At 41.5% G+C, this 12,292-nt stretch overlaps 1 protein-coding gene across 1 annotated transcript in view; it reads left to right on the top strand.

Moving 5' to 3' along the window:
- Positions 1-12,292, top strand: part of LOC134159096 (ankyrin repeat domain-containing protein 26-like) — a 50,585-nt gene that overhangs the window by 31,057 nt on the left and 7,236 nt on the right. The window contains 6 exon segments of the mRNA XM_062609663.1: positions 683-866; positions 1,388-1,536; positions 3,049-3,991; positions 5,573-5,725; positions 10,013-10,087; positions 11,219-11,353. Coding sequence (XP_062465647.1) covers positions 683-866; positions 1,388-1,536; positions 3,049-3,991; positions 5,573-5,725; positions 10,013-10,087; positions 11,219-11,353 — 1,639 coding nt within the window.

Here is a 12,292-nt window from a genome sequence, read left to right as displayed (position 1 = left end):
AGGTGAGACTGACTGGTCTGTAGTTCCTTGGGTCTTTTTTTTCCCTTTTTAAAAATGGGGGTGATGTTTCCCCCATTCCAGTCGGTGGGAGCTTCGCCAGACTACCACCGCAACTCACATATGATGGATAATGTCGTAGCCACTTCATCTGCTGGTTCTCTCGGGACCTGCAGATGAATCTCATCAGGTCCCGTGAACTTGTGCAACTTCAGGTTCCTTAGATGGTCTCAAACCTGTTTTTTCTCCTAGGCAGTTCTTCATTCTCCCAGTCCTTGCCCTTTGCCTTTTGCTATTTGTGTGGTGTGGCTGGAGCACTTGCAGGGGAGGACCAAGGCAGAAAACATCCTTGAGTACTTCAGCTTTTTTCAGATCCCAGGTAGCGAGGTCTCCCGTTGCCTTCCAGAGAGAGCCCACATTTTTCCCCTAGGCTTCCTTTTATTACTGAGGTACCTATTGGTGGTTTATTTAGGTGTCTTGTACAGTGATATCATGGGTCATGGAATGAAGTTGGAATTCCTTAAAAAGTTAAAAATTACAGTGAAAAGAGGAAATTGGAAAAGACTGTAGGAATCTGAAAAGATTTAATAATTTTATGGAATGAGTTGTCTCTGCAAGTTCATCATGTAGAATATCTACTTTTTACATCAGTGCTTTAGTTTCTCAAATGTTCTGTTAATCCCAGATGTACTTTGAAACAAGAAGAGGAAAAGATGCTCAAATTAGAGACATTGCATGAGAAAACAAGAGAAGAACTCCGAAGGAAAGAAGATCAATATTGTAAAGAGATGGAGGAAAAACAGCAACTTGAGTTACACTCAAAGAATTTAGAAATGGAGGTAATAACACTGAGAAAGCTCTTGAGACAGGTACGTTAAACAATGAGTTAAACACTTATTTTCTGCTTCTTTTTGATTGTCACTCTGTTTGAGTATGCTTAAAGAAGGTGGTACTTTGTTGTTCATGGAAGAGGCCTTAGGTAACTTGCCAAATTTTGAGGACGGTTGAGAACATGTTAGCTCACAAGTAGTCTGTTAATTTTTTTTCTTGTCTGTTCTTGTATTTTTTTCTTTGCAAGTTCATTTTCTCCTTTTAAGGATTCATTTTCTCCTTTTAAGGATTCATTTTCTCCTTTTAAGGATTCATTTTCTCCTTTTTCAAAATTTAGGTTTCATTTGCATTTCAGGCGAAGTCTGAGTTATTTTTCTAAATTACTAAAAACATTCTGCATTTCTTAATTTTTCAGAAGAAATTTAAGATTTATTATTTATAAACGGCTTATCATAACTGAGGAAACAAAAATATTTACAAGAATACAAAGGACAATGGGAAGATATTTCTAGCTCTGATTTTTCTCAAGGTGCAGGCAGTTTAATTGTATTACTCCGAGGTTGAAGAAGAGCGTGATGAAACACAGGAACAGCTCTCTTAGGAAAAGAGTGCCAGAGCCCTGCAAGAAGGAATTTTGAACAACCACCTTTGGAGGCAAAAGGAACTAGAAGAAGAAACAAGAAGAACTATGATTAATTACATTTCACCATGTTTGTTCTAAAGTTATGAAAAATCTTATATAACATTTTCTGCTTCTGAATGGATTATTTACAGTTTTCCAGTGTAACTCAACAGTGTCTTTAAAAGTTCTGGGAATCAGCATCAGTCCTGTATGCGCCTCAATTGCATGTTCAAGTAGGAAGCAAACAGAAGACTCTATTTATGCTGTTTCCTAAGCTATTTGTTATTTTTCATCTCATAGACATTTTTTTCATTAGTTTTTAAGGATTCTCACAGTTAAAACACCTAGTTACCTGCGTTAAGGTTGACCAGGAAGAAAGCTGTTTGACACTATTTGTGTTGTCACTACTTGTTTTTATTACTTACTCTGTTATCAAACTGACTGACTTCAAGCATGCCTTTCTTTTTGATCTCCACATTCTAAAATTCAGTGAAGGAATATGAAGGCTTTTCAGTGTTGCCCAGCGACAGGACAGAGAGCAGTGGCCATAAACTGAAACACAAGAAATTTCACCTCAACATGGGGAAGAACTTCTTTCCGTGGGTAGAGCACTGAACAGGCTGCCCAGGGAGGTAGTGGAGTCTCCTTCTCTGGAGACAGTCGGTACCCGCCTGGATGCATTCCTGCGTAACCTGCTCTAGGGGGCCCTGCCTTGGCAGCAGTGGTGGACTAGATGATCTCCACAGGTCCCTTCCAACCCTAATGATTCTGTGAATATCATCAATGAATTAAACTCTCTGTAGGAGTTAGAATAATTACAGGAGGGAAAAGCAACCATAAAAGCTGCATTTAAAAAAGAAAACAAAAAAAAAAATCTTGAAAAGAGTTTACTGAACTTACTACAAATGTGCAGTGCTTGGAAGAATTATTTGTTCTTGGCTGTGCTGACCAATAGGCGTAGGGTGAATATGTGGAAGAAAGTTAAATATATATAATAAAGAGGAAATATACAAGATTAGTGTGTTCCAGGGATGATTGATTCGTATAGCTAAGTTTCAGTAATACAAAAGGATAGGTGTTAAGAAGACGGTTGAGAAGGAAAATACCCTTTTTTACCCTTGTTTTCATCAGATTTGTAACACAGCTAAATTAAACCTTAAAGCAAATATTTTAAAGGCATGCACATATAAGAAAGTATTGTAATTTTAAAAGCTTTATGCTTGAGATATACTTGTGAGGTGTCCTTGCCCATGGCAGGCGGGTTGGAACTAGGTGATCTTAAGGTCCTTTCCAACCCTAACTATTGTATGATTCTGTGAGATATTCTAATTGTTTGGTTGCTGGCTTAAGAAGCAAAGAAAGGTATATTTAGGATTTTCATTTAGGGTTTAGGGGCATGTTACACTTTCGTTGTGTGCATACATTATACACATGCATGGGTTCATAGAATAGCTTATGTATTAACTGAGATTTCACTCTCATCTTTGAAGTCATGCTTCAGTGTTAGAAATGTTAAACACAGTTTAATGCTGAAGTGGTTTTGTAGATTGGTTTCCTAATTGGCTATTTATGTTTCCCGGCATTCAGGAGTCCGCCACTGAGAGAGAAAAGGATCTGTTGTACAAAAATCAGTTGCTACAAGACGAGATTGGTATGCTAAGACTAGAACTTGATCAAGTAAGACTTAGGCAGCAGGAGGAAGAAGGAAAATATTTAGAGGAAAATGAAGCCTTGAAAGAAAAAAATGAGGCTCTCAAAGAGGAACTTAAACTAAATGAAGAAGCCTTAACACAAACAGTTTTTCCGTACAATGGACAGTTGAACTTACTAAAGACAGAATCTGCAGTGCTATCTTCCAAACTTGAGCAGACAAAAGAAAGCAAAGACACACTAGAGACAGAAATTGAATCACTCCGTTCCCGTCTGAACACTGCTGTTCAAGAACTTGAACATCATCAGTCGTCAAAATGTGATGTTGAACAAACATTTCAGAGAGAACGTGATGAATGGCTTCGCTTGCAAGACAAGCTCCATCATGACCTCTCTGATGTGCGAGAAACCAATAAGAGATTGTCTCAGCAGCTGAGTAAAGCTGAAAGCAAAGCTAATAGTCTAGAAAATGAGCTTCACCAGTTGAAACAAACACTCAGCGAAAAAACACTGCTTTTGGAAATGACACAAAAAGAATTAAGTCAAGCCCAGTGTCAGGCAAAGGAATGTGATCATGCTCGACAGCTTGAGAAAGATCAAGTAAGCAAACTTACAATAAAGCAGGAATCCATGCAGGAGCGATTGGTCCAGCTTCAGAGTGAAAACGTTTTACTCCGCCAGCAACTGGAAGATATGCAGAACAAGGGGATCATCAAAATGAAAATGGTGAATGATGTGCAGGATCGGTTTAATGATATTTTCAGTAAACTCAGAGCTGATACTGAAAAGCAAGTTTGCCTAGTGGAAGAGAGAAACAAGGAATTAAATGCCAAGTGTACTGATTTAACAGAACAAGTCTTTAAATACGAGACTGAGAAAGCAGAAAGAGAGGTAAAGTATATACTTAGAAAGAACAATTTAAAGTTTCTTAGCTCTTATTTTATTTTTCTAAAATGTATCAGGTGTAAGTTATATGCATGGGACCAAATAATGGTGATCTGTTGCAGTTTATCGTCTTCCACTTAGAATTGTGCAAGGTTTCAGCAAACAGGATGTTACTGCTCACATCTGAGCAGAGAATGGAAAGAAGTCTAAGCTGTACCAAGAAAACTGATTCTTCTCTACAATTTTTTTTAACTCTTCCGTTAGTCTATTTTATGCCCTATAGAATGATTTTGTGTTTGATTTTTATGTCTTGCACTAATGACACAAAGAGTCATCCAATTTGTGAGGGTTGAGAGATGAAGATGCAGACAAGTGAAGTGATGGGGATGGATTTATTTTAAGCTCCTACAGAGGAAAAAAAAAAAGACTTCTCCAGAAGTTGCTACCAAAATTTAAGAGTATTAGTACTGTCCAGGTGCTTATTTATGTATGTGTGTTGGGGTTCTGAGGGGCCTGCCTGGTCCTCAAGAAGGTAATTTCAGACAGTAATCTGTTTTATGATGTGTAGCCATATTTAAATGCGTTCCTTCTTTATGGCTCCATGAAAGACTAAATAACTGGGCAGAATACTCATTAGGACATCAGTTAAACTGTCATTCTACAAATTCACACAGTACATGAGTATGAAACATGCTCCTGTGCAGAGCACTAGCATCATTTTATGTTGCTCAAACACACATGAACCAAGTGTTGCTCCTATTACTGCGTGTAGATGGCTTTTGTAAAGGAAAAAGAGTGGAAGAGAATAAAGGCAGAAGTAGGAGTAGGTTACAGATAGCTGAAAAAGCTGTCGGCAGTGGGAGAATGCATTGTTATATATGTTCTTACGAGTAGGTACTCTCTTCTCTATTGTTGAAATATTCTACCAATTCCAGGTAGAGCATTTATTTAAAAGTTGCCTTACCCATTTTGTTTAATCTTCTTTTACTTTCTGACAGATAAGAACTAATCACATTCAATATTTCTACTCTCTGGTGTAAGGTTTGCCTCCCTTAAAAGTTTGAATAGTGATTTAAAATTACATTTCCTTCTTCATAACAAATCCAGAATCTCAGATAATGTCAGATAACCACCTTGTTGTTTATTTGTGAATTGCCACAGGGGGAGGGAAGACCTCCGGAAGTATAATGGAGGAATAGACAAAAGTGATCTAATGCACAGCCCTGCCTTTGGTCATCTGATTAATATCTGCAGTCAAATTATGTCTCTTACAATAGATTTCTTTGGATGTTTTTAGAAAAACACATGATCGCAGTGTGTGCCTATATGTATTTCAGAGAAGAATAATACCTGAGCCTTTTTTGTGTTTTGGGAAACAAGCCCTTATGAACAGCTGCTAATAGCTTGGAGGTGCTCAGCTGAGAGACGAAGAGAGGTTGTCATCTGTATAGATGCTTGCTGGTTGCGGGCAAAATTTCATGCCTTTGAATTCAATCCTAAAAAAGATTTAATAATATAGTAAGTTAAAGTAAAGGTTTATTTAACGTTCTTAAAACTTTCATCATGCTCATTAAACTGTTTCGTTAGGGAGTGGTCAGACAGCTGCAGCAGGAGCTTGCCGATGCTCTTAAAAAGCAATCTATGTCAGAAGCTTCACTTGAAGTTACTACACGTTACCGCTGTGACCTGGAGGAGGACAAGCTGCGCTTGCAAAAGGAATTGGAAAAGGTTAACACCAAGGTACATAATGTCTGTAACTATATGAAAAAATCTGAGAGTGCCTGATGAAAGTAGGAGTGAATGTTGTCCTAAAACCCTAGGAAAAAAACATGAACAGGATGAATTCAATGATGTCTGAATGAATTGCACTGTTCTATGAATTTGGTGTCCATGTCTTTTGACATGAAGACACTATGTCCTTACTTAGACAAAGGTGTTTGTATTTGCTATGGTGCTTTGCAGAATAAACTGGTGTGTTGCATTTGGTTTGGCCAAGCATGTCTGATATCTGGAGAAGAGCAGAAATACTGGCCTCCTGCTTTTGGGCTTTTTTATGATTTCTTTGTTTACCCCCTACTCCCACCACCAGGTAACGTGCCAATTCTGAATACTTTTGTAACTTACGCTGCATTTATTCATTTCCCTCCCATAGCCTACTTTCGCCCTGCTTAAGGATTTCCCATCATTAAGCGGCCTTCTTGACAGTGAATTGTCAATTTCTTTCTGAGTCAGGGAACATATTTTGCAGTGTTATTTCTAAAATGTAATCGAATCCTCTTAAGAGGGGGAGAGCCTAGTTACCTGTTTCTGTGGGGAAATTTTAAGATGAGGTTTTCCTAGAGAGCCTGGGGAAAACTCAGTTCCAGAATACAGGCTGCTCAGAAAGCAGCCTGGTCTATTCCCCAGCTTTCTGATTTTGAGTTTCCCATGGTACTCGTATCTAGTGGAGTGCCTCAAGGGTCAGTACTGGGACCAGTATTATTTAATATATTCATCAACGATTTAGATGAGGGAATTGAGTGTACTATCAGCGAGTTTGCTGATGACACTAAGCTGGGAGGAGTGGCTGACATGCCAGAAGGCTGTGCTGCCATCCAGCGAGACCTGGACAGGCTGGAGAGTTGGGCAGGGAATAACTTGATGAAATATAACAAGGGAAAGTGTAGAGTCCTGCATCTGGGCAGGAACAACCCCAGGTTCCAGTATAGGTTGGGGAATGACCTGCTAGAGAGCAGTGTAGGGGAGAGGGCCCTGGGGGTCCTAGTGGACGACAGGATGACCATGAGCCAACACTGTGCCCTTGTGGCCAAGAATGCCAGTGTCATCCTGGGGTGTATTAGAAGGGGTGTGGTTAGTAGGTCGAGGGAGGTCCTCCTTCCGCTCTACTCTGCCCTGGTGAGACCCCATCTGGAATATTGTGTCCAGTTCTGGGCCCCTCAGTTCAAGAAGGACAGGGACCTGCTGGAGAGAGTCCAGCACAGGGCAACTAAGATGATTAAGGGAGTGGAACATCTCCCTTATGATGAATGTCTGAGGGAGCTGGGTCTCTGTAGTTTGGAGAAGAGGAGACTGAGGGGTGACCTTATTAGTGTATATAAATATATAAGGGGGAGTGTCACGAGGATGGAGCCAGGCTCTACTCAGTGGCAAACAATGATAGGACAAGGGGTAATGGGTACAAACTGGAACACAAGAGGTTCCACTTAAACTTGAGAAGAAACCTCTTCTCAGTGAGGGTGACAGAACACTGGAACAGGCTGCCCAGGGAGGTTGTGGAGTCTCCTTCTCTGGAGACATTCAAAACCCACCTGGACACATTACTGTGTAACATTATCTAGGTGTTCCTGCTCCGGCAGAGGGATTGGACTAGATGATCTTTCGAGGTCCCTTCCAATCTCTAGCATACTGTGATACTGTGATACTATAGCAAATCCTACTTAATGCTCTAAAAGGTGAAGATTTGACATTAATAAGCTGATGTAACTATTGTCTGCTTTAGACCCTTTGTGATATCAGATGCTGCTTCAAACACTTGTTGCAATATGTATCGTAGATTCATAGAATGGTTAGGGTTGAAAAGGACCTGATGATCATCCTGCCATGGGCAGGGATGCCTCACACTAGACCATGTTGCCCACGGCTCTGTCCAGCCTGTCCTTGAAAAAACACTGCCAGGGATGGAGCATTCACCCTTTTCTTTGGGCAGCCTCTTCCAATGCCTCACCACCCTCATAGTATAAAGGACTTCCTCATATCTAACCTGAACTTCCCTTGTCTAAGTTTTAATCCATTATACCTTGTCCTATTGCTACAGTCCCTGATGAAGAGTCCCTCTCCAGTATCCTTGTAGGCCCCTTGGAAAGCTTCTGTGAGGTCTCCACGCAGCCTTCTCTTCTCCAGGCTGAACAGCCCCAACTTTCTCAGCCCGTCTTTACACGGGAGGTGCTCCAGCCCCCTTATCATCCTTGTGGCCCTCCTCTGGACTTGCTCCAACAGCTCCATGTCCTTCTTATGTTGAGGACACCAGAACTGCACACAGCACTCCAAGTGAGGGCTTATGAGAGCAGAGTATAGAGGGGCAGGATCACCGCCTTCAACCTGCTGGTCATGCTCCTTTTGATGCAGCCCAGGATACGGTTGGTTTTCTGGGCTGTGAGTGCATGCTGCTGGCTCATGTTCAGTTTCTTATTGACCAACACCCTTAAGTCCTTCTCTGCGGGGCTGCTCTGAATCACTTCCCTACCCAGCCTGTAGCTTTGCCTGGGATTGCCCTGACCTGGACCTAAGACTTTGCACTTGGCATTGTTGAACTTCATGAGGTTGGCATTGGCCCACCTCACAAGCATGTCAAGGTCCCTCTGGATGGTATCCCTTCCCTCCAGCATATCAACCAAACCACAGACCTTAGTGCTGTCAGCAGACTCGCTGAGGCGGCATCAGTCCCAGTGTCCACGTTGCTGACAAAGATGTTGAACAGCAGCGGTCCCAACACTGACTCCTGAGGGACACCATTTTCCAGCTCCTCCAGGACCCGCAGATGGATTTCATCCCAAACCTGATCCTCTCCTACAGTGGGCTTAAGGTCTTTATTCCCACAGTCTCTGCATCTGTCTTCCAAGACTTGAGTGGCGTGGTCAGAGCACTTGCCAGTGAAGACTGAGGCAAAGAAGTCATTGAAGAACCTCAGCCTCCTACAAATCCTGGGTAGCCAGTTCTCCTGTTTCCTTCCGGAGAGGCCCACATTATTCCTGGTCTTTTTGTTAGAAACATACCTACAGAAGCCTTTCCTGTTACTGTTGATGTCCCTGGCCAGACTCAATTTGAACTGGTCCTTAGCTTTCCTGACCATCATGATCCCTAGCTACCTGGACAATATCCCTGTGTTTTTCCCAGGCTGCCTGTCCTTGCTTCCACCTTTTATAAGCTGCTTTTTTCCCCTCTAAGTTTTCTCAGCAGCTCCCTATCCATCCATGGAGGCCTCCTAGCTCTCCTGCTGCATTTGCTTTTAGTTGGGATGCAATGCTTGTGATGTTGGAACAGGTGATCTTTGAATATCAACCAGGATTCTTGAGCCTCCCTGCCCTCTAGGGCTTTATTCCATGGAACCTTACTGAGCAGGTTCCTGGAGAGGCCAAAGTCTGCTGTCTTGAAGTCTAGGGCAGTGAGCTTGCTGCATGCCCTTCTCACTGCCCCAAGGATCTTCAAAGATATTCATCAAATTAAGTCATGGAAATTCTACAGCAGATATTGATGCCAAGCAGTTTGTGCTGGAGGCCTGACTGGCATCATCAGACTGGAACAAAATTTATTTTTTATCTTTTGGAACAAACCACTTATTTTTATATTTTTAATTTATTTTTATATTTTTATTTTATAAGAAAAAATATAATTTTATATTATATTTTGGAGCAAAACACTTTTGCTTTTCCTTTGGCCACTTAGTGTGTGTTTGTTCTCATGAAAGAAGAGAAATGCCTGTTGTATCATTTGCAGAACTTGGTGCGAGTCTTGGAATTTCCCACTACCTCTAATTTTAAGAAAACGTTAATTTTAGCTTAGATAAGGTGCTTTTATCTGTGGCCTGTATGAAGCAACTTATTTTTGTATTGTAAGCAGTGAACTAGAGCTCTTGTTATGACTCTAGTTTCATATTAGGACTGAATAGATTTTGAAAATAACTGCATGTAAAAGTTGAGCTTTATGATGTACTAACAAGAGAAGAGGGAAGGCAGTCCTGATGCTGATCCTTCCCTTTAGTTAATAGGGCATGGTTTTCAAACCATGGATGGGAAAAGCCACTTCAGCCTGTTTTCACTGAAGAGACTTTGTATCCTGCATGGTGCTTTCTCTCCCTGAGGCAAAAAACTATAGCTGATGACTGCAAACAATTTTATAGTGACATGAAACTGTGGGTGATTTGGTCATTGGTGCTTCGTGTAAATGCTGTAGAATGTGATATTCATTTCTGGTAATGAGGTGTAAACTTCATTCTGGAAAGTCATAGTGCTTCTTTTAATGCTTCTGTAGGTTCATAACCTCTTGGAAGACTTGTTAACTAGCTTACGGACAACACAGGCAGCTACGGGGGATCACCACCAACAGGTACATGACTGGCTTCTGTGAATGGCTGCTTTAGTCTTGGAATATTTTGTATGCAGGTAATTAATGAAAACACCAGGTGGGCTGTGTAGGCACAGTTAAGCTGAAAAATGGCCCTTCTAGTTTTAGGGCAAAGTACCCTCAAGGGTTCCTCATTCTCCTGCTGCTGTGTTTTCTGTCTGTGCTGTGGTGTGCAAGAACTTGTGTTCAGCATGATTCGTCTGGTGAATTCTATCTCCCATCCCACTGGGGGAGTAAGTGGCCGTGTCATGCTTAGCTGCCTACTGAAGTTAAACCGTGGCAGATGATGAATAGGATGAATGACGTGGGCAGAGGGAGGTAGATCTGTGGTTGAAAGCTGCAAAAGGAGACTGGACTGGGGAGATCCATGTTATCTTTGCAGCTATGTCAGAGCTTTCCCTTGAGATTATGTTAGCTTCTATCATAAGACGCAGCATTTCGCTAGTCTGTAAGGACACTCTTGAGAAAGTTGTACACCCTGAGGATTTTTTTAATCTGAGCCTCTGTGCTAAAGTTTTCATGACTTTCTGTAGATCATTAGACATCTTTTCATCTTTTTTTTTTTTTTTTTCCTTTCTCCCGTTACAGAATGTCACTAAAAGCATCTAGTCAGGTTGCATTCTTTATATGTTAACTGAATCAGCAAATTCTGTTCCACTCAGGCGCATCTGTTGTGCAAAACTTTGTTCCTTTGGGTAGAAGCATAAATAGCATTGCTGATTTGAAAACATTTTCTTACTCCTGGGAGATATACAGAAGCCATGAGAGTAGAGTATTTTCTGTGGTGGGCACTAGCGGAATTCTTATCTTATAAAGTATGTATTGCTAGGAACCACAGACAACCTTTGGAAGAAAGTTCTAGGGCAATTTTGTGTGTGTGTGTGCCTGTGTCATCCCCCAAAGCTGCAACCTTATCTTGCCACTTCTACAGCATTCAGTCTTTCCACCAGGTTCAGCTGCTGTTCTTGGTTGTAACTCTGCATTAACTTTAACCATAGGTCTTGGATTGGGGAAGGAGCGTTTAGGCCTGTTTCCATTTACGTTGCTGCTGTCTATCACACTGTTGTCTCTCTGGTCACCTTAGATTTTCTTCTGCTGCTGTTGCTTTCATAGATGCAAAAGCAGAATGTGCTGGATCTGATATCAAATGACTTACACGGTATGTGGGAAGAGCAGTTGAAGTTAAGATTCCACCTTGAAGAGCGTGTTGCTCAGCTTGACAGGGAAAAGGCTGAACTCCTGGAACAGGTGAGCCCAGCAAATTCTCCAAACACCTAGTCAACACCCAGAGAACTGAGTCCACCTTTCTGTTGAGTTCTTGCATACTCTGCTTTTTTTCCATTATCCCTGTCATTCAAGCTCTGAGTGTCTTGTCATTTGGGGATCATCCAGAAAAAGCTAGTTGGGTATCTTTGTGTAAATTCTGCAGCAATTCTATTGGGAAGAGTTCCCAGTGTGGTTTGCCATCAGTTGAGCGCATCAAATAAGGCCACAGTTCCCCAGTTCTTTCTTGGATTCCTTCTGATCATTTTCTGACTCCTTGGTTTCTGAGCAGTGTTAAAATGCTTTGTGTTTCCAGTGCAGTACTTCAAGGAGCTGGTGCAAGTTTTCAGGGTAGCAGGAGCTTAAGAGCCTTGCAGAAGTCTGTACTGAAGGAATACTGGGCAAATGAACTAGTGCTTAGGAAGCAAGAAATTGCTGCTAGTTTTCATGGGCCAGTCTTTCCCTTTTCTCCTGTTTAAGAAAAATGGAAGTACAAAACAGGTACCAGCTCTCCTCTGGTTTGGCTGAGAAAATGCCAAGAGGGAGATGTCAGTAAGTAAATACCCAGAAAGAGGAGATGTAAGTAATGGCAGAGGGGAATAAAGCACTGAAGAACTCTGAAAGATCAAATTCCTCCATAAGCCCCTGCCTTTTGGTTATTGAACGTCCCATGAAAGCTTTAGATTGATCTCTGCTCCTGTGATGTGCATACCTACATAAGCCCTGCTATGAGCAGAGGAACAGCCAGAAGTGTTCTCCAGCACTTTTTCCAGCTTTTTGCCTTGAAGCATTAGAAGAGAGTGGCCTTAGTGTCAGGGAGGGCATCTGTTTCTGTTGTTAGCTATTGTCCTATTTGTTGTAAAACACGAAGGAATTAACTGTTCTCAGGAATTCTGTCCCTTGACATTCTGTGGAACTAGGCTA

The sequence above is a fragment of the Pezoporus occidentalis genome, unplaced genomic scaffold (assembly GCF_034315485.1).
Source record: "Pezoporus occidentalis ecotype Australia unplaced genomic scaffold, CSIRO_AGI_Poc_V1 ctg14, whole genome shotgun sequence".
Classification (NCBI taxonomy): Eukaryota; Metazoa; Chordata; class Aves; order Psittaciformes; family Psittacidae; genus Pezoporus; species Pezoporus occidentalis.
Note: the sequence above shows the minus strand (reverse complement) of the source record. Positions and strands in the feature narration are given on the sequence as shown.